The 22,479-nt window shown below is 39.3% G+C and overlaps 1 protein-coding gene across 7 annotated transcripts in view; it reads right to left on the minus strand.

Moving 5' to 3' along the window:
• The window catches only part of eps15l1a (epidermal growth factor receptor pathway substrate 15-like 1a), a 48,050-nt gene extending 27,345 nt beyond the window's left edge, over nt 1–20,705 (minus strand). For 5 of the 7 annotated variants that reach the window (XM_080292167.1, XM_080292165.1, XM_080292164.1 and 2 more), the window contains exons 1-14: nt 20,608–20,705; nt 14,157–14,198; nt 13,942–14,031; nt 12,594–12,641; nt 12,263–12,358; nt 12,002–12,070; nt 10,616–10,741; nt 10,049–10,108; nt 8,883–9,125; nt 7,614–7,771; nt 6,632–6,788; nt 5,588–5,650; nt 5,328–5,348; nt 2,450–2,535 (exon numbers count right to left, since the gene is read on the minus strand). In XM_080292167.1, the coding sequence (XP_080148293.1) occupies nt 2,450–2,535; nt 5,328–5,348; nt 5,588–5,650; nt 6,632–6,788; nt 7,614–7,771; nt 8,883–9,125; nt 10,049–10,108; nt 10,616–10,741; nt 12,002–12,070; nt 12,263–12,358; nt 12,594–12,641; nt 13,942–14,031; nt 14,157–14,198; nt 20,608–20,634 (1,286 nt within the window). In that variant the 5' untranslated portion in view covers nt 20,635–20,705. The remainder of the gene's footprint in view (nt 1–2,449; nt 2,536–5,327; nt 5,349–5,587; nt 5,651–6,631; nt 6,789–7,613; nt 7,772–8,882; nt 9,126–10,048; nt 10,109–10,615; nt 10,742–12,001; nt 12,071–12,262; nt 12,359–12,593; nt 12,642–13,941; nt 14,032–14,156; nt 14,199–20,607) is intronic. The other 2 variants (XM_080292168.1, XM_080292166.1) reach the window with 1 other exon arrangement.
• Between the last annotated feature and the right edge of the window lie 1,774 nt (nt 20,706–22,479).

Consider the following 22,479-nt stretch of genomic DNA (forward strand, 5'->3'; position numbering starts at 1 on the left):
GCAGCCACATGCACAACGAAGCCATTGTGCGTAACAGTGTCTACTTTGCAAGCACTGCAGCAAATTCATGGTCTCATAACTTGCTCGCTTGAATTAACCTGAACTGACAGTTTGTAAGGCAGAGCCCTAAGAACGAGGGGCCTTAATATGACTAAATCACAGTCTCAGTAATGGACAGGTGCTATTTACTGGTTTAAACCAAATTATCCTGTGTGTGCAGCATGCATTATTTACTATTACAGTTATCTTTTGCTGTAAAGCAGTAATGAAATCTGTCTACTGAAGACTACTTTAATGCTCAAGTAATCTTAAAAACCCTGGGACTATAAGTCAAGCTCAGAATACTCTGCACTCCTGTCCCATTAGTCTATTGTACACTATTATATACCTTTTGTGACCATTAAAAACAAATAAATAAAAAGAACACTCTTAATGAGAATCAGGATGCTGCACAAAATAAAGACATATAAACTTGCAAACAAAAAGTTGATTAGTCTGCAGCAAACACATGTAATTGAACCATCACTAAAAGGGAAAGCTTTCAGAAGCCACTGATAAGTCAGTTCATCCAACAGCACACAGTAGAAATTACAGCTGTAGTTAAACTGGCAAACTTCATTCATTCAAGTCAACAAATCAAGACAAGTACTTACTGACGTGTAGCACAGATCGATTCTCTCATAGTGATTTTTGATTTATTCACAGAATAATAATAAGACTATACAAAGGCAAATATGTGACTTTCACGTCCATTTAAAGCTTTAACTCTATTAAATTACATATAAAATAAACCAAATATAAGACAGTTTGTACTAGCGTGTGGTGTACACTTTAATGACTCAACAATTATTTAGACTTTAAAGGATATTTTAACGTAGAACATTTGTACTTCTACTTTAGTAAAAGTTTATTTTCACAGAATGTACATATATTGTAGTATTTCTACTTGTATACATGTATAGGATTTAGGATTGAAAACTTCTTCCACAACCGTGAACAGCTGATAATCAACATTACACCATGTGGGCTACACAATTTTGGTAGCCTGTTTATTCATGTTATTTGTAACATAAAACATGCACACAGTTTTCATCCCTGTTTCCCTGCATTTAAAGTACATCTAGGTACCTACCAAGATTTTCTCAATTCTTTAATACTGTTCTTGCTGGTTTCTTTATGAATACTAATCCTTAAACAACAATAGATATTGATGTGTGGCATTTCCCTGTCATTTCAGGTCAAGGGTAGAAGACCAGAATGACTGATCAACAACAGACATAACTAAAATGAAACCATGTGTTAACTAGCACAAAGATTACCACAAACCATGAAAAATTAGCGCGAGTTGCAGGCATTCCCAACTGCTCCCACTTTGTTATAATACCACTAATAGTTGACTGTGGAGTATTTATTAGCGAAGAAATTTCACAACTGGACACAGGTAGCATCCCATCACCTGAACTTCACTGAGATCCTGAGAGCAAACCTTTCACAAATGTTCGTAGAAACCATCTGTATGCCTAGGTGGTTGATTTTAAACACCTGTGCCCATGGAAGTGATTGGAACACCTGAATTGGATTGGTGAAGGAATACTTTTAGCAATATAGTGCATGCTGTTGCCTCAGTGTAACTTGGTGTCATGCAGTAAACTGAGCAACTCTATCACAAAGGCTGTGGTGGCAATGCTTTGAAAGTGACCAATCAGAATCAGAACCAGAGACACTTTATTCCCCAAGGGGCAATTAAGATTCACACCAGGACTCCTCTTCCTTTGGGTCCTGCCTTCCAAACTGTCAAAAGCAAGACTGCTTTAAGCAAAAATAATTCAGCTTTGAGTGAAGAGTTACCTTCAAGAGTGTGAATGTGCTGCAGAAATTGCAAAGCAGACACTCACATGCGTGATGGCTTCTTTGTGCACATGGCTGCTGAGTACTACATGCACAATATGATGAATTTATGAGTAATGGATTTATTTACACAAGTGACAATGAATACCTGCACGTATGAAATTTGGCTTTGATTATGTTTTTTTCTCGCAGGTGACCTTTGACATAAATATGTATACAGATAGAAAACAGTCTAAAGAGACTAAGGATGCAGTCTCTAAAAGCGTATTTGCACCCCACCCCACCATTTAGCAAGCTCTGCCTGTGGGTTATAGACATGGTTCAAATTCTAAAACTGGCCACAATAAAAGTAACTTTGGAAATGAGAATGCTGCTGCATAAAAATATAGTTAAAAGATGTCTTGTTGTTACTTCCAACATTATTTTGACAGGATAGAACGGTGACAGAAAAGGTAGAACACTGTTCTATGTGTTATTATGATTATACCAATGGATGGAACTGAAATGAATTAGAAGTCTTGATATTAATGTTAACAGTGGATTAGTGATGGAGCTTTTTTGGTACTGCAATTTTGGTACTGTTGATGACCCTGTTTGTTACCTTTGCAGCTGAGCGATCTCCTGGCTGATGTCATCCAACTCCTTGATGCCAGTGAACTCTCCTGAACCCACTGAACTAGAGCTGTCCTGTAAAAAACAGCAAAAAAGGACAAAATAAGAGACGGTCAAGTTGTCTCAACAAACACGATGAAGTAGGATGATGAAATGGCACCAAATGAGCCATGGCAGAATAGGCCAATGGAAGGAGAAAGAGGTAAAAACGGATAGGAGAAAAACTGAAGGTCAAGAAGAGGAGCAGCACGGAGGTGGGGCTATGTCTATCACCAACATGTGAGGGAGGTGTCACCACCAATGACAACCTGCAAAGGACAGGAAAGATTCAGGACTTTTCAATTTTATCTTCACCTCACCTTTAAAAAAAATCTATATTGGTCTACAACAAGCTTCCAGTATTTTTCTCTCTAGCTTTGGGAATTGCAGAGTAACTTAATGGTACTATAACGTTATGTTACCTGCAATAAAAATAAGACAACGATTCTGCAATGCTTTTATGTCTGTGTAACCTATTATGAAAAAAATGCATCTCGGAAGCATTGTGCTATCTTTGTTTTTATTACAGTTATTATGGCATTTAAATAAATTCTATCAATTCAATTCATTATCATCCCAATAATTACTCTCCACGCTGTCTGCCATTTATGCTTGCTTTTGATAAGCACCACAATGAAGAATCGTTAGTAAAGACTCTGGAGAGTAATATTGGTAAAAAAAAATACGTTTTAGAGTGCCTGCATGATTTAATATAACATCAAGACAGGATGTACCCCGTGAGAAGCGGGTTACATCCTGGACAGCTTGCCAGTCTGTCGCAAAGCTAACACAGACAGACAACAGACGACCATCCGTGCTCACACTCGCACTAACTGCCTTTGGACTTTTGGGAAGAACCCTGTACTTTTTTGCTGTGAAGCAACCATGCGCCACCATGCTACCCTTGTTATGCTTACATGCTGAGTGGAAGATATGTGTGTTGTCTGATCACACACATTTCACAACCAAATAAGCTTTCAGTGAAGTATTATAAAAAAAAGACTGCACATTTCCTGTCTTCATTGCAAAGATATGACTGGCATTTCTTCTATTAAAAATCCTTCTGAGTGGACCTGTCGTGATGCTGGATCTATGACACAGCATTTCTGTTTCTTCTGCTTTTTCTGGCATTGTTTAGGTTTCTGGTTTAATCATTTGCATTTCTAGTCCAGTTAGATATTTCCTGCTAAGGTTACATTTGTAGTTCTAGTCTTTTGTTTTGGTACTGTCCCTCCCTTGCATTCCACATTTCATGTCTAGTCTCCCTCGTCTTCATGTTTGTTTACTCGCCCGTGTCTGTTTTCTGATTACTTTCGGTCTTTCCGGTTGACTGTGTTCCCAAGTCTGTTTGATCCCCAGTCCCAGTGTTAAGTCCATATCTTAGTGTGTGTCTCTTGTTTTTATTTCAATAGTCCCTTGTCCTGTGCTTAGTGTATTCATTTTTACTTCCTCCATCGTTGTGTCAGATTACTTCCAGTCGTGTTTCCCATCTTCTCATTATCCTCTGTGTATTTAGTCCTCTGTCTTCCTCTGCTGCTGTCACATCGTCCCACATGACTGTGTATTCTTGTGCGCTTCGTTTCCCTCTTCCATCTCTGTTCCAAGTTTGAGTTTCAAGTTTGTTGTTTCCAGTTCTCTCCCTTTCAGAACTGCCTTAATTCTTCATGGCACAGATTTAACAAGGTCTTGGGAACATTCCAGAGATTTTGGTCCATACTGACATCGCAGTATTACACAGTTGCCTGCTACACAGTCATGATGCAAATTTCCCGTTCTCGCTTTAACTTCCTGTCATGTTCAAGAAACCAGTTTTAGAAGATCTGAGCTTTGTGACATGTTATGTTATTCTGGTGGTAGCAGCTATCATAAGACGGATCCACTGTGGTCATAAATGAATGGACGGGGTGAGTAATAACCACTGACACAAGGCAGGATGGATCCATACCGTCATGCTGTTTATTTCAAATTCTGACCCTACCATCCACATGTCGCTGCGGAAACAGAGACTCATCAGACGTGGTAACATTGTTCCATTCTTGTGTTGTCAAATTTAGGTAACCCTGTGTGAATGCTAGGCTCAGTTACTGTTGCCTTCCTATTAGTCTGGCCATTCTCCTCTGACATCCCCAGTGTTGGCCATTTCTGGCCACAGAACAGACACTCACTAGATACTTTCTCTTTGTCTTTACTTTTCTTTCTTGTAAATCCTAGAAGTGGTTGTGTGGGAAAAGTAGATTAGATCAGTAGAATGGCAGATTCTGAAATACCCAAGCCAGTTTGGCACAAACAATGCCAATTAATGCCACATTCAGGGTAACTTAAATCACCTTTATTCCCCATTCTGATTCTCAGCTGAACTTTGACGTCTTAAAAAGTGCCACTGCGTAAATGCACGGAGCTGCTGCCATGTGATTGGCTGATCATATGTCTGTCATCAAAGAGTTCAACAGGTGTAATTAACCAAGTGTTTGGTGAGTATATTGTATGTTTAAATAACTGTATCATATATCTGTTTTTGTTGTCATACTGCAACTAGTTTTGCGCGTTCAACTGAGTAGATGATTGCTGAATTGAGTTATTTACTGCAAGACCACAACTACAACTGCTACTAACAGATTTGAGCTTCCTTAAAAGACATCCTCAACAAAAAAGAACCAATTTTTCATCCAGTGATCCTGAATCTTGCCATGATCAAGACAGTTTACAGTGTGAGGCAATCTTACTGTACTGTATCGAAATGGAGAAAAAATTCTTGCAAATGCTTTCCAGGAATCAGTGAAAGCTGAAAGCATTTAGAAAGTAGTATGTTATAAGCCCATGTTACCTACCCACAACTTGAACATTATGGCCTAAGAGAGGAGGAAGAGGCGAAAGGTAGAAACGTTAGCAGCAAAGAGAGGATAGAACAGTGAGCAGTAAATGTCTTTGGTTTCACCAATTTAACCCTTCACAACATTTCCATTTTATTTTGACATGGGTCAGCGTTTGAGTTATTTTCCACTCCCAAGATAACACATGTAGCGGGAAATATGTACACCTTGCAGCCTGAGAAAGAGAAGAATAGGGAAGTAAAGAACAACTGACTCACCCGCCTCATTTCTGACAGAGCAGCCATCTCAGATCCCACTGGAGTAATGTATCCTGACATACTCTGAAACCACAGAGAAGGTGGTGGTGAAAAACAGCATCACGTCTCTGATGATGGTGTAAAAGTCAAGAGGTTTTATTGTCATTTCAACCAGTGAAATGTGTGTGTATGTGTGTCAGTCCAGTCACTGAGTGTTCAGGAGTCTGACAGCTTGGGGGAAGAAACAGTCTGGCAGTGAGGGCCCAAATGCTCCGGTACCTCTTGTAAGAAAGCAGCAGGGTGAAGAGTGAGTGTGTGAGGGGTGCGTGGGGTCTTCCACAATGCTGCCGGCTTTGCGGATGCAGCGTGTGCAATACTTATAAACAGCAAACTTCTCTGATGATGGTGTAAAACAGCAAGCAAAGTAGCTTTATTCCATGTAAAAACAGAAACTTTTGAAAACCTTTTAAACAAGAGGGACTTTGATTACATTATGTCCCACCAGAGAAGAAATAATCATGGCTTAACAGTGATGACAAAAGCACATTTTGATTAAAAAAAACAACAACTAGGCTTTAGGCTACAGGTCATTGTAAAATGTATATAATATAATAATAAACTCAACAAACTTGAAACTCATAAATTTACATTTTATTCACAAAGATACTCATAAAACATGTCTAATGTTTAAACTAAGAAAATGTTAATATTAGCTCACTTTGAATTTGATGGCAGCAGCATGTCTCAACAAAGTTGGCATGGGAGCAACAAACGCTAACGGGCTAACGCATTATCTTGTTAACGTGTTAGCGTCGTGCAGCCCCACGCACAGGGCGATCCGCGTTAACTCACTAACGGGGATTTGCCGCGTTAATGCGGTTATGGCGTTAACGTCATTTTAACGATAGTGCACTGACAGCACTAGTTTTTATGTTTTATTGTGAATTAAAACAGGTGAGGTACAACATAGGTCTCACTGTGACAGCCAATACTATATCATGCAAGCTGGGGATGTGAATATGTCGACATTAGCACACCTTTAACAGCTTTGATGATGCTACTTACTGGTAGTGGAGTGCTTCTTTCAGAAGGTGGAATCATATCAGCAGTCAGGGATTGTGGAGGATCAATGCCCTTACTGACTTTCTGCTGGATAAGATGCATGGAGAGGGCAAACTGCTCCCTGGTCAGCTTGCCTATCTGTCTTGTATCTGCTAAAGCCCTGCGAGAAACAACATAATCGACAGAGACACATTCAGTTCATTTAGTTAACCTCAGCTTTTATATTGCAAAGATTCGGTCTAATAAAAATACAAAGGAAATGAACCATATCAAGTCTAATAGAAACAAAATAAAGCAGCTCCAAGTTCATTTTTCAATGTCACGTTTGGCACATTTTTTGGGCAGAGCTATGGTACTATAATGATTTTCACCCAGTAATATCTCAGCAAACTAACAACTGGATGTGTCCTTCTTGTTAGCAAAAACTTCAATCAAGGATTTGTGATAAGTGGCAATATCTGCAGAGCTCTTTTTTCTGGTCCTGGAATCTGCTGTGGAGGAATTTTGGCAGCTCTTCTTGGCAGAATTATTTTAATCTTAATTCAGGCACATCAGAGAGTTTTCTGGCGTTTTTGTTTTTTTTGTTTTTTTTTAATCATGGTTTGGCGTGTATGACCCAGTACTCTGGATTAGATTTTTTTTTAGTTCTGTTTATGATTATTGTGTGTTTCTGAATAGTTTGTTCTTTGTTTTAGTAATTTTGAGTTTTCTATCCTAGGATATTTCTCCTCTTTGTTTTATTCTCAGTTTTTGTTATGTCTCCACCATTTGCAAAAAACAATTTTTCACAGTACTGTATTTATATCTCTCATAATGGACTGCCAACATTTTCAAACATTTTGCATCACCAATTGCAATTGACGTTTTAAATATAAAATTCAGTTTTTGTTTTTTTAAACGTATCAATTATTGCACTGCTAATTAATAGAAATGATGAATATTAGTGTCTGCAGAAAACTGAGAAGAATTGTGGTTGAGTTCCTACCATATATGGGCAAGAAGAGTCTGAGAAAGTCCAGATTGCATGAAGATCTCCTTTACTTCCTGTCCACTGACAAAACCATCCATGTCAGCATCCGTCTTCAGGAAGATATCGTCATAGCGGCCACGCTCTGACACAGGGACCACCCAGTTCACCGAATGCTGAAAGAGACAAAGACTCACACTATGTCATTTTTTTATTTTTGACTCTGAATCAACCCTGTTAAAACTATCTGCAAATCATTTACCTAGACTTGCAACTTTTGCATGTATGATTAACTATGGTTCTCATTCTTTTCAGGAGATCACTTTACATAATACATACATGCATACATACATACATACATAAGCATTGCACATCAGAGAAATGAACCTACAGAGACTTAGAGAGCTCCAACTCTTTAGGTCTCTATAGGGAGTTTGACTGGAATCATCACAGTTTGAGTGCATGAGAATATAAAATAATGGCTCAGGAAAGAAAAAAGTAATGTAGCCTTACCTGCATTGTTATGACAGTATACTTGACCAAACAGTAACTGCCTGTTACTTTTTAAAGGGTCTACTTAAACACATCAACCTGCATTCACAAGAATTTTAGTAAAGTTGTCCTCAGACTGTCACCAAATCTCAAACTTATCCGAGAGTTTTAATAGATTTAATTTGAAATTCGTTCTGCTAAACGATTCACTGTTTACATCAAGACTTGTTCAAGTTCAACTTAAGTTAACAACTGAGACTTGATGTCTCAGGGTGAGAGCAGGATGGTAAAGAATAAACTCCATCAATAACAAAAGCAGCTGCATCATTATGGCAACACAACTTTGGCTCTTCGCAAGTATCTGCACAGACAGCATGCTAACGCTAAGCAGGCCAAGAACCTGAATCCTGGCCCCAAAACTTCAACAGGTAACAAACAAATGTATACGTTTCTACCTGTTTGAATTCATTTTCCTAATCAAGGATTTGACCCTTTTCAAATCCTTTTTAATAGTATCCTTTGTAATTCTAGGCTACTTGGTGCACAATGATGGTGGAAAATATGAATTAACAATTTTAGCATAGCCGATCTGTTGTGATAATGAGAGAAAAGTGAAGCTGCTGATTTACCAGTCAGACTACGTTCCTCACCTATGGTCACAGGCTATGGGTAGTGAAATACAAGTGACAGAAATGAGGCCCTGGGACTAAACCAGGAGTAATTGGAGAGATTATTTCTCTTGGCTAGCATGGGAATGACTTGGTGTCCCCTTAAATTTTTTAGAATGTTTATTACCTGTCCAGACTTGAGTGTGTGTTTGGGTGACAGGCTGCCAGTGCTGTTGAGCGAGTTCATGCTGCCGTGGGAGGGTGTGGAACGTAGAGAATCTTTAGGTGGAGGAGGGCTTGCAGGCAGTCCAGGTAAAGAGCTGGCCACAGAGCTGAGACTCTTCTTCCTCTTAGATGGAGGGATGAGAGCAGAGGGGAGGAGTGCAGGAACAGGCTCTTTTTCCAAGGCCCGGTACACCAGGTGCATGGCCTAGGAGAGAATATCAAGCTAATACTACATATTTACTGGTTCACATACTCCTGAATGAAATGAGTTATGTCCCAAACCTGTTATTTTGCCAAAAGTCCAAACATGAAAGCCTCACTAGATTGCTCCTAACTTGCGCTGCCACCTCAGAATTAATTCAATTTTATCTATACAACAAACAGCAACAGTCACCTCAAGGTGCTTGATTGACTTCATCAGTGGCGATACTCAATTCTTGTTCACCTGATTCACATTAAATCTTTTGTCTATTGGGTAATAATGAAAAAACAATCAGTTCTTTCTCTACTTATACTCATAATTCATTTATCTTGTTATTAAAGCTGAGACATGACCATTTTTTCCATATGTTGAAACACTGGCTTGTAGGCACGCACAGTTATTTCCAGCTAGAGACAGTCACACAGCACGAGAGCTTTTTGTACCTTGAGTCAAAATTCTGTTCTCTTCTTTCCTAAAACTAAATTATTTGTGTTCATCATATGTGCACGATCCCTACAGTCAAACATGGGGTTTGAGTTTTCTTTCAAGCAACCCTACAAACAGTTCTCTCTTGCCAGTCATGAACTTGATCTCCAGAATTCCTGTTAACCAGTCATTCACATTACTTGAAACTAGAGAAGCAGTGATCTCTTACCCTTCTCTTCTTATCATTTTGTATTTACTTGGGTTATCATTGTCTAATATTTAAATGTGATAAATGTGCAAAAAAGTTTAAAAACTACTTTTTCAGCTGAAAAGGTTAAAAAGTACTGTATTCTTTCTCAAGATATTTGTAATACAGTTTGAGCGTTAATTTTAACCATTGCGGAGATAAGTATTTGTTATATTCACATAACGTTTCAAAGAAACAGATATTGTCGGTCAAACTTTTGCATATCAATGTTAATCAGATGAGTATCACTCACCACTGCAAACTCATCTTTGTCTAGATGGCCATCCTTGTCTATGTCACTCAGGTCCCAAACCTAACAGTAAGAAATAAACACGATTAGTGAGATGACCAATGATAAATGAAAAGGTAACTAAAGTACAATACATTCAATTTCTTCAGAAAAAATACTATTTTCTAACAGTTCATGACATTATCGGGTGCCTGTCACTTGGGAGATAGAGCAGGTCAACTACTAATCAGAAGGTTGGTGGTTTGGTTCTTGGCTGCTCCCAGTCTGCATGCCAAATAATACAAGTGGCTCTCCGATGCATGAATGTTAGATAGAAAGCACTTACTTAGAAAAAAACAGTACTTGTATGAGTGGGTGTGAAGCTTTGAGTGCACAGGTAAAGTAGAAAAGTGCTACTTAAGACCCAGTGCATTTACCGTTTACATTCATATAACTGAATGTTTCTGAAAGAAAACCCATTACATTCTGCCTTCAGTATTTTAAAGCTTCAACACAAACCAAAACGCCATGTTTACGCATCCTTGGGCTTCTTCTTAAGTCCAAAACAAAAATCCTAATTGGACTAAATACCTTCCCAAGGACATCCAGAGGTAGCTTGGAGTTGATTAAGACTGGGCGGACTTTCTCTCCTGACAGCAGGCCGTTGACTGGAACCAGACTTTCAAAAATCCCATCAAATTTATTCTTCTCCTCTGGCTACAAAGCAAAAGACACACTATTTATTTCAAAAGCTTAAACATCTTGTGTTTATTCATACCATAAAGACAAACGTTGCTTTCCCAAATACAATTTTTGGAGCTTGGAGATATGATGGCAATCATCTGCTACAATTTGAGGCTTTGCACAGAGGGGGTTTCTTAAATTATACATAAGCTAAACATAGCTTGTGCTAAATTTAAAAAAGAAGTCATAACTCATAAGCAAAGTTAACACAATGTATGCCATGTGATGCACAAACTCTGAGTGCTGCCAAAGCAAGAGCACAAACAGGTTTTTCATTTGTGTAAAAGCAAAGTATCTGAATATTACAACGTTGTTAAGTTTTCGTGCAAAAAAATTGTGCATTCTGTAATTAAGCAGGTATATGTGTGATTCTATAACTCTGACAAATCACTCTACACATAAATGAAAGATAATGGATGAAGTTTACATCAAAAAGAAAGTTAAGCTATGTACACACTGTAAGGGATCCACAACGATGTGGCAACCACCTACCGTAAAAAGTGAATGTCATTCAGCAGCGTCAAACAATTACAGGCCGCAGCAACAGGAAGTGGGCGGGACCTGAGATAAACTTTTCTAAATTTTCAGGCATGTGACTGAAGTAACTACCAATGAGAGCAAAGAATACAGGTCTTTGTTTTCAATTCAGTTTAATTTTAGTTAGTTGCCAGAGTTTCTTGTTTCAGTTCTATTTTCAATTTTTTAAAACGTTTAGTTTTTATTAGTTTCAGTGTTATTTTTTATTTTATTTATTGAGATATTTTATTTATGAAAATCAGTATAGACATTACACTATAAACATGACTTTTTGAATACAGTCGACACACGTGCTTGTAGAAATCCAAAGCCTGGATAAAAACATCTGTCAAACCTTCATCAGCCAGTTTGAGAAAACAAATTTTGACCACATTAAGGCGATGCTGGAGTGAGGCTCTGGTGACAGGAATAACCCACACTATTTTTCACACCCTCTTTGTCAGGACTCAAATGATCAATAGTCAGTTAAAGACCCTCGGGACCACCTTCAAAGGGGGCAGCCCCCAGTAGGGGTTTATTACCTGGGATTTTACAAACAAAGAAACCTCTTGGATGAGAGGCAAAACATCTTCATAAAACTAAAGACATTGAGTTGCCTTCTTTTCAATCTCTCAAGGCCATTCTGTAATTATTGCTTTACTTCAACATCTCAAAGTCTGCGTCAGTGTGTGTGTGTGTGTGTGTATTTGTACACACCCTGACAGCCCAGTGCGATTCAGCAGGAACAGAGGCTGTGCTGCTTAGAGATGGGCTGCTGGTGTCCTTCTGCAATCACACGTTACAGTGATCATTTTCCAACTTTCAAGAAAAGGTTTAATAATATAATGAATTGAAATGAGTATGACAGAGTCTGTTCATCTACAAAATGAATATGAGCAAAAGAATTATAATTCTAGTAAGCTGTAGTTTCTGTATACAAAATATGACAGTTTTTGCTCGAATGAGGAATACACTCACAAACTTCGGAGGAGGGACTGTTAGGCTGAGACTGGACAAGCTGACTTCCAGACTGTTCTGAGCACAGGCAACCAGTCGTAGAGCCACATAAAACCCCTGAGTAAGAAAACAAAGTGCTTCCCATTGTGTCCTTCACATGTAGTATTAAAAAGACTTCTACCAATTGCTTTTATTAATTAGAACAACAGTATGTCTAAGAGAATTAAACATATTCTCCTCCATGCTCTCAAAAGTACATTTTTATTACTGTTTCTTTGGACAGTGTGATGTAGATCAATCTGTATATGTTTGCTTTTGTTTATTTACAATCATCTCTAAAACTCTACCTCACCTGTTTGTCCAAGTAGCCTTTGCCATCAGGATCAGCCAAATCCCAGATCTGAAACACAACGCACAAGTACATGATTAAAGGTTAAATAAACAAATGAAAAGATGAAATGGAAAAATAACATTATCAACCATTAGTCTTACGTTACTGTGGTTTAGCTGAGTATGTGAGCTGTGCCCAGAAAAAACAGGAGGCTCAATAGCATGTGGAAGAACCAAACACAGCCACAACACTCACCCAGTCTTCATGGTGGTCGCCTGCTTGGTCAAACAATACTGTTGCAAGTCAGCCAGTGTAGCTGTGTTGTTCACTCTGGCACAAACAGCACGTCCTGATACCACAACTGTTCAATGGGCCTGAGGTCAGGACTGCAGCGGGCCATTCCCCCCTCTCCACTCTCAAATTCTAATGGTAGTGTCTGATAAACCCCGCTCTACTGGGGTCAGCGGTGGCATCTTGCAGGACATAGTATGGTCCCAGAATGTGACGATATAGGACTGCAACTGGTTGCAGAATCTCATCTTAATATTTCTCTGCATTTTAACTGCTTCCAATTCTGACAAGCCTTCTTATCACAGAGAAAACTGTGTATCACTGATAGAATAGAGACTGAGAGTAGGTCCAGCCTGTTTCAAACTGAGCTGTCCTGCAGTAACAGTAACAAGTAAGAGTAACACATTACTTTTTGTGAGCAACGACCCCAGCAATGGTCACAACCTCTAACATGTGCAAACATTTGACCACACAACGTGCAATCAATTTGCACAAATATTGTCTTTGCTGCTCAGAGATGATGGTGACTCTCAAAGCGGAGCCGATGAAAACAAAATGAGAATCGACCAGGAATCGAACTGATAATGGAATTGGAATCACTAAATTTATATCAATTATAATCTCTAGTTCCAAGTTTTCCCATTTTGTGGATAATGGCGCTCATTTTGGTTCCCTGGACTGCCAAAGAATTAGCTTTGTAACTCTTTCCAGACTGACAGATGTCAGTGACTTTGTTCCTCCTCTGTTGTTGAAGATTTGTGTCTGTTTGTGTGCACACACATGACAAAGCCTACACAGAACTATATTTTTACTTTCTAGATTAAAATACTGCCAAATGAAGCTGCCCTTAGTAAATGGTTACATTTTCCCCTTATTTTAGGTTCTTGTGGGTTCAACCACAAATGGTAAATACACTGGTTCTCATAACGCACTTTTCTACTCTACCCGAGAACTTAAACCTATCTACAAACTCAACCATCATTTTGATAACAGATGCACAGCTGTGTGAGTGTGTCGACTGGTAAAAATCTAAGAGCCATAACCAGCTGTTATGTGATGTGTAACTTTGGCTACCTACCTTTCCCAAAGTAAGGTCAGGGAGTCCAGACTTTTTTAAGAAAAGAGCAGCTTCTGTTGGTCCTACTCTCCCTGTATTCCCAGGATCCACCTTAAAACAAATCATCAGTGCAGTGTTACATTCCATAGGCATCTCTCTCTTGTACCATCTTTTATATTCTTTTACACAAAATAGGTTGAAGCTTAAAAGTTTTATGTTTTGTGTCATCATCTTACCTGCCTGTAAAAGTTCTCATATACAGGGTTCCCACTGGACAACTGTGACAGAGAAAGAAAGTTATTAAATGATTAACAGACATATATGACATCTACACTATTCAAAAATCACTTGCTTATCACAGTATAACACCCGGTCAGTTAAACTCAATCTGTCTAGTTAGGAAGAATAAACCATTCTGAATCCATTTTTCTTTCTTTGGTACAAATCAAAGAGACAGCAGGTGCACTGGTGAGGCAACAAGACAACAACCGAAAGGAGAATGGTTTTGCAGGTGCTGGCCAAAGACCTCCTCATCCTTCTTCAGTGATTTTCCAGTCAGTTTTTCTTTTTGTTAGTCTCCTTAACACTACTGGTAGTATAAGACAGCAACTGCAAGTCATTCAGGTTGCAAAGGTAGTCCAGCTCCTCCAGGATGGCACATACCCATATATATCATAAGAAAGTCTGCCATGGCTTTCAGCCTAGTCTCATCTCAAAAACATGTAAATTGTGTCGGCTTTCAGCACCTGACCTCCTCGGGCACTCCCCGTGGAACGCCCGACGAGTTTAAAGCTAGAAATCAAATACCTGCGGGGGTTCTGAGTCAGTCTTTATCTGGACAATTTAAAAAAAATGCGTGTATATCGGATTAATTTTTGTTATTACAATCAGTAGAGATTTCTGAATTACACTGGGGATGCAGTGAAGGGGCTCTGTGAACAACTAAATGCAACTTCTCTGATGATTTGGCAGAACAGAATGGCTTTAGATAAGATAAGATAAGATAAGATAAGATACCTTTATTAGTCCCACGAGTGGGAAATTTCATGTTAAGGCTGCCGACCAATTGCACGCAGTGGCGGCACCATCTTACCCTCCGACCATACATACATTGCATGAAAACATCACATGGGGAAGACAGGTCAGAGAGGTATAACAATGGAAAATGCACAACATGAGGAAAGATAAGGAGAAAAAAAATAACTCCCCCCAGACTGAGCTCCAACAGGGAGATCAGTTTGAGAACAGAAAAAAAAACATCTCTGCACATAGCACATGAAAAAACTCTTAATACACCAAAGAACACATGACAAGCAACAGGGGTGGGTAAAGGGTGAGAGACAGCCAGTGTAGACAGTGCATCCGGGCCTGCAGCATATGTGCTGGTCTTCTTGATCCACCGTCAGCATCGGAAGGGAATAAGCGTCGAAGGCGTTTGGAGGGGGAGGGGGGATGAGTGTATATCTGCATGTGTATATATATGTCTGTGTGCGTGTGTGTGTATGTGTCCAGAGTTCAGCTGAGACAGTGTCCTTCGCCCTGGCAGGCAGAGAAGGGCAGGGTATGCAGGATGTTCAAGGCTAGTTGTTGCACGTTTATCCCTAACAACACGCCACCTGATGACACTGTGATTCGAGCATTAGAGTAGCTCACCACCCTTGCTGATGAATGGGCCGAGCATTCGGGATAAGCAACCTGCAGTTGCAGTACAGTGGCCTTGTTGACTGTCTGCAGATGCTGCTTCATTCCCTAAATGAGAAAATTGGTCCAGAGACTGATTGACACTACTCTAACCAAGACGGTCTACATGTATCACCAGATAGGGCAGAAAGAGAACGACTAAAAAGATGACCTATGATGACGCTACTGAAGTGTGATACAATAATGACAGTTCTGTTAAAAGCCCAGACAGGACAGAGATAAGAAGAAGAAGAAGAAGGTGTACTTTATTGGTCCCCGTGGGGAAAATCCCTCTCTGCATTTAACCCATTCACTTAGTGAAGCAGTGGGCAGCCATTGGGCGCCCGGGGAGCAGTGTGTGGGGACGGTACCTTGCTCAGGGGTACCTCAGGGTAGCTGTTCAGGGGAATCGAACCCCCGACCTTCCGATCATGGGGCCGCCACTCTACCTACTGAGCTATCCCTGCCTGCATGTATTAGCAGAAAAAAAAAGAATGCTTGGACACTGCTAGCATAATAGACAGGTTTTTGACAGGGCTCCCACACAAACGCAAAGCAGAAGATGATGCATTGCCAAATATGCTTCCAAACCAAAGAGGAGAAGCCTTTGAGTACACCTGTACAATGGTGGGTAATGAGGAGAGGCTGCAGTGTGTTGTCTGTCTTAAAACTGCTACCTTGAGACAGTTTAAAGCCTAACAAGCGAAGATCCCACTTGGAGACAAAACATCTAGAGCACAAAGACAAGTCAGTTGTCTTTTTCAGACAAAAACTTGTGAATTGTCGTGCTCAACAGTGTCTATTTACTATTATTTTCTGTTCCGGACAATCCTCAGCTCAGCTTCAACAAAGTTGCCTACCAAGTGGCACAGTGTAAAAAAAACCACACAATGCCGGAGAGATTGTCGAACGGAAGAGCCAAAGAAGTTCCGTAGTGTGAAGGTATTTCGGCTATTTCAAGTCTGACAAAAAACAGAGTAGCGTACACTGTAAATTGTGCCGAAAGCAAGTGTGGAAATACAATAAACTGGTGCATGCGTGACACTGTGCGCCACGTTATTGTTTCGGTGAAATGAATTTCTACAATACTGTTAATTCTCTCTGCAGTGTTTAAATGCTTACATATACACACAGTTACTGTCCGTCCACACATACGACTCGGTTCTGCTTCTATGCCCCAGCTTTGTTTACTTTTTCCCACCGAGGCTTCTAGACTTCTGATTGGCCAACATTTCTGCACGGTTAGGAATCTAGCTCCACCTGCTGCTTTGGCATGTTCATAGCAGCGTTTTCCTTCATTTCTGCCTTTATGTGTGGACGGGATTATTTTTAAAACGTAAACAGAAAATCTCCGTTTTCAAAAATACCCGTGTACGTGTGGACGTAGCCTCAGTCTCTGACTGGAAGCGCTAATTCGTCATTCGGCTTTTGTCAGACTAAAGTAACTGTTAAAACTGTTTGAAAAGCTCAGCTATACAACAAGGAGAGATTGAGAATTTCCTTTTAGTTCTCAGTTTATTTGATATTGACAAAAGTTAGTCAGTTTTGTCTGTTCTTCTGTAAAACAAACTAAGATTTATTTTTAGAATTAATATTTTGTTTCTAAGTGGAATTGACAATTTAGTCTGTTTTGTTTGTTCTATTTTGAAACTTAAACGCTTTAGTGGCTGCCTTTTGTGTAGTTTGCAATATTTGCCTTTATTTATCTGAAAAAGTCTCATGTTCCTTAAGTACATCTACCCTGTTGAACTTATTATGGGAAATAAATATTTAAATAAAAACAAGCTGCTGATTATTTCACATTTTACTTGTGAGCAACGGCACATTTAAATCTTACAAATATAGTTATTTGGCTTATATCGTGATATAGATCGTTATCGCCTGAAATGAAAAAAACATATCGTGATATGAAAAAATCTCATATCGCCCAGCTCTACCACACACTATTGAGGAGTAATAAATACTTCGCTGTGCTATGGATATGGTTTCAACTATGACTGATGACACAACAGCCAGCAAACTACAGGCTATTTATGATATCTGAAAGGACACAGAGGAGCAGCTTAAGGTGTGTGACAGCCGCTTTGCTCTACAGATGGATGAAGGCACTGAGAGTAACAAACAGGAGGACTTTGTGGGGATCTGCAGACTAGACTAGCAAGCTATGGCTGGGAAATGAGGAAATGTGGACTCATTTGAATTTGAAATCATTCATTGACAACAACAAGCTGCAGAACACAGTGATCTCATGCATGAAAGAACACATGTCTGCCCTTCAGAAACATTTCTTGAGATATTTTCTGGTGCCGGATTTTAAAAAAAGGATGACTGGATCCGTGACCCCTTCAGTGCAACACCACTTGCTGGCTTCAACACATCTGAGGAGGAACAGTTCATTTATCTCACCTCTGATTCAACAAAGAGGATGCCGTTTAAGTCAAAGACACTGGCTGCATTTTGGATTGGAGTGGAGAAAGATTACCCACTTTGACCATACATCTTCCTTTTGCAACATCCTACTTATGTGAGGTAGGCTTTATGCTGTGGCTTCAATCAAGACAAAATACAGATCAAAGCTGGGCATTGAATATGAACTCGGAGTAGCAGTCTTAACTGTTACCCATGTTTGAGAAGATCTGCAGCAACAAGCAGGTTCACACCAGTCACTGAAAAGAAAAATATTTAGCCCGTTTGTGAACCACTGCTTTACACTAAGCTTAAGGAATGCATCCCTCTGGACCATCTGGGTAATGAGCTACCAGAACTTTTTCTGTAAGTGGAGACATTTATTTCTTACAATTTCAGTCTAAAGAGTTGTGCTGACAGATTTCTTTCTTTGCTGCAACAGCTTTTCATTTATCATGTAGAAAAACAGTTATATATTTAACTTCTTTACACTGACAGAAAGGGGAGTTTCACTGGACCCACTTAAGGTGTAAAAATTTCTGTCATCGTTGTCTTTCTGTCATCGTTGTATTTTTACTCAGTTGTATATAGTATTTGTATTCTATTTTTATCTTATTGTATATTTATTTTATTTTATTCTACTGTATATAGTATTTTATTTTATTCTATTCTGTACAGTTGTGTACTGTATTTATTCTTATTGTATTCTAATTTTTGCCTCATAACTTTTGCACTGTCCACTTCCTGCTGTGACAAAACAAATTTCCCACGTGTGGGACTAATAAAGGTTATCTTATCTTATCTTATCTTAAAATGACTTTGACACCTCTGACATAGAGGTAACACATCTGTGAATGTTGTGGACAAAAATATATGGCACTTAAAAGAAATACAAATAGAATCTGAACTTGGGATTTTTGGTTTATTATCATCTGGTGTGGATTATTTCTGTTATGCTTTTGTTGAGTCAAATCGTTACCAGTAAAAACTATCTGGAGTATAGCTAGCTAACTCTGATGTGATGCCATCTTTTCACACAGACCTCGTACGGTTTGTAACCATCCCACTTTCTTATCCTTCATCATAAATGCAGGCATGTGACTGTGTACCACGGTTTAGAGCATACATACATAGTATTATCTACAAATTTGGTAATTTAAGACACTGGTTGTCTCAGTCTTTTTTATTTTGTTGGCACAAACCGAAATCACTATATGATCACACTGCCAATGTATACAGCAGAATGCAAATAATAAAATGTGTTACACATAGTAAGGGGAAAGTATTGTGGGTAATCATCAGAGTAACAGAGGATTAACATAGAGACCTCACACTGCATCACCACAAGAATTAACAATCCCAGTTTGTTATCCTTTGTCATCAATGCAAACACTAAATAAAGGAGCTGTTACTATAAAATGCTGCTCCAGTTCACCCATTTAGACAGCCCAAGAAGACATCACACAGAGGTCACACTACCAGTCTGTGATAAGGCCAGAAGCTTATTTAGTAGGCAAGCTTCAGAAAAATCAGTGAGGAGGCATAAGGAGAGAGCAACAGTCTGTGGTCACCACCTGTAAAACCATTCACTTTCTGGGTTTTGTATCATTATTGTCTCACCAGAATCACGGCCCCTTAAGGCGACTGTTGTGATTTATATAAATAAAACTTAAACGAAATAGAATTCATCATCCATCCATCAAATGCAGCTACCACTATCACTGTATTTTAAACGACATTTTTTTTCTGCCAGCTGAAAGAAACCAAGCAAAAATAACCCCAGCAAGTAAAATATTTTTGCCTGACCCTTGGGGCCTCCACACTCCATAAGGCATTAGTTTTGGATAAGATGAAAAAGAAGAACAAGAAGAAGAAGAACTGAGGAGAATTATTTCAGTGCAGATAGAGGACGTGCATATCGCAACATAACAGGTCATTCAAATATATAACATATAACGCTTCTCTATTTTGCTATTTAAAATCCGTTCATTCATATCATATCATATTATACAACTGACGTGCAAACTCGGCAAGCAAGACTATCATTAGCGTGGATGCTATCAGCCTCGACATTAACTCCCACAATGAGAGCTAAGAACCGTTTTATTTCGGCATGATGAATCTTAAACAGCTCAATGCACAGCCTGCTTGGATGAGCGTTTATCCTCATCCTTGCAGTACTAGGCTAGGTTAGCTAGGGCTTGCTAGCTCGATGAGTGAACGTTATTATAGTTTATGGACACTTTTTTCCATTTACGCTCCACTTTGCTGTAACCTTATGTACAGCTTTCGTGGTGCTTATTGTCTTAAACGTATAATAATAATCGGGCGACTGCATATTATATATTTCGGGCGTAGGTAAATGGCCACACTGCTAGGTACTGCCAGCTGATGCTATCCAGCCCGCTACCTAACGGTACTGCAATAGGCCTTTCTTTCTACTAAGCTGCCTGCCTCATTACCAGCTGTATTTAAAGAGGAACTCGTCTTCAGTTCGCAGTTACATTAAAACCGACTGCCATGAATCACGTATATTGTATCACGCTTCGAAAAATCATATGTCTGATCTAAACTATAAGTCATATACTACGGCATCTTTACCTGGGTTAGAGATGTGAGGGCTGCCATCTTCCCTGTTGCTCCGGGAACGCACCCAACGTTCCTCTCCAAAACATGACCCCCCCGCCCCCTATTGGACAACGCCACGCTTCCCTGCATAAACGGAAGACAATATTGAAGCTACACTTTGAAATTCTACATTTATCGTTAACGTGAATTCCTCGACGTGTCACAAATATTTTACAACCAAAAGCACAGATTCGCCTTTTCTGTGTGTGTTTGTGTGTGTGCTGTTAAGTTTATCAACTCCGTTTCAAATTTTATCAGAAGAGGTCACATATGAGGTCATGTACAATCTGATGCCTGATTTATCTGCGATGAGCCTTTGTAGAGCTACGACGTAACCTACGTAAGTGATGCACTTGTGTTGGTGCATTACGCGTTAATTAACAGCTGATAGAGATAAATAACCAGACTTTTTCCCACCGGTGTCCGCGCTTTCTTATGGTAAGTTTGTTTTTTTGTTTGTTTCATTCTTTTAGGAGGCAAACACATTGTCTATCTAGTTTTTCTACTTCTTTGTAGATTCCCTCACGTCCATTGTTGCAGCTTAAGCACCCTCCTTCAAGAATATTTGTGACTTTTTATACTGATGCTAATACTAATTACAATAGTTGCGGGCTTCATGGATCGACGTGTTACAGGACGTGTACGTGAAGTTAGCGTCGTACAGATCAGAGGGGTTTGCTGCCTGATTTCTGAGCTACATCGATCTACGGAAATCTACGTCGTTGTCACAAGAGTTACCCCTACTGGCAGTTAAGGAGAATGCCAGTTTAAGGTTCCCGCAGTCCAGCTTTGATCTGTATTTTGTCTTGATTAAAGCCACAGCAGAGGCCACAAGTAGGATGTGGCAAGAGGAACATGTATCAGCAGGGTTCTCTTACCTAGAAATATGTTATTAATAATAATGTATACTTTATTGAAATTACTCCTCTGCATTTGACCCATTCACTCAGTGAAGCAGTGGGCAGCCACTAAGCAGGTGCACGGGGGAGCAGTGTGTAGGGACGGTACCTTGCTCAGGGGTACCTCAGTAGATTTGAACCCCTAACCCTTCCGATCATGGGGCGACCACTCTACCTTCTGAGCTATTCCTTGATAGATTAATCAGCAGATCAATCACAGAAATTATGCAATGCCTGCTTGCAGTAATATAGTACACACAAAAACAATATTGATGACAAAATATCACTATTCATTTTTTAAAAGCCATTTAATATACACAATGCATAAACAAAACAAAAAAACCATCACAACTACTTCTCAACTCGTACATTTAAGGTTGGTAGTAATTCTTATAGACCCAAAAAAGAAAACAACAGACAAATTAACACCAGAGAGATGCCACAATGGCAGTTTGATCAATCCTTAATCCAAAGGCATGCCATAAATAAAACTCTTTTGCAAGGAACGAGCTAAGGAGCATTTGTCACAGCAAAATACAATTTCTCGCTCACATCGTTTATCCCATTAACAACACTACAGAACAATCGTGTGTCTAAACACAAGCACACTGGATGCTGAAAAACGACTTAACATTCCCATTTCTTTTAGTCCACTTTTAAATGAACACTGTTTGTAAAATAAAATGTGGTGAAGTCTTTGACCGTAAGGCATGGAGGAACAGCAGCCTAACCCTTTTCCAGTTTCAAGATGCATAGAGGATGTGATATGAGAACACTGAACAGAAAATGATTGTTTAAAAGAAATTCATGGATTCTTTGTTTGCAAAAAGTTTCACATTTTCATATTTTTTTCCTTTATGGCTACATGAATAGTAATGTAAGGTCCAATCTAACAAAACTGGTAAAAACAAACTAGCTAAAACCTCCTAGAAGTTTATTCTATGCT

This window comes from Astatotilapia calliptera, chromosome 17, assembly GCF_964374335.1.
Source record: "Astatotilapia calliptera chromosome 17, fAstCal68.1, whole genome shotgun sequence".
Classification (NCBI taxonomy): domain Eukaryota; kingdom Metazoa; phylum Chordata; class Actinopteri; order Cichliformes; family Cichlidae; genus Astatotilapia; species Astatotilapia calliptera.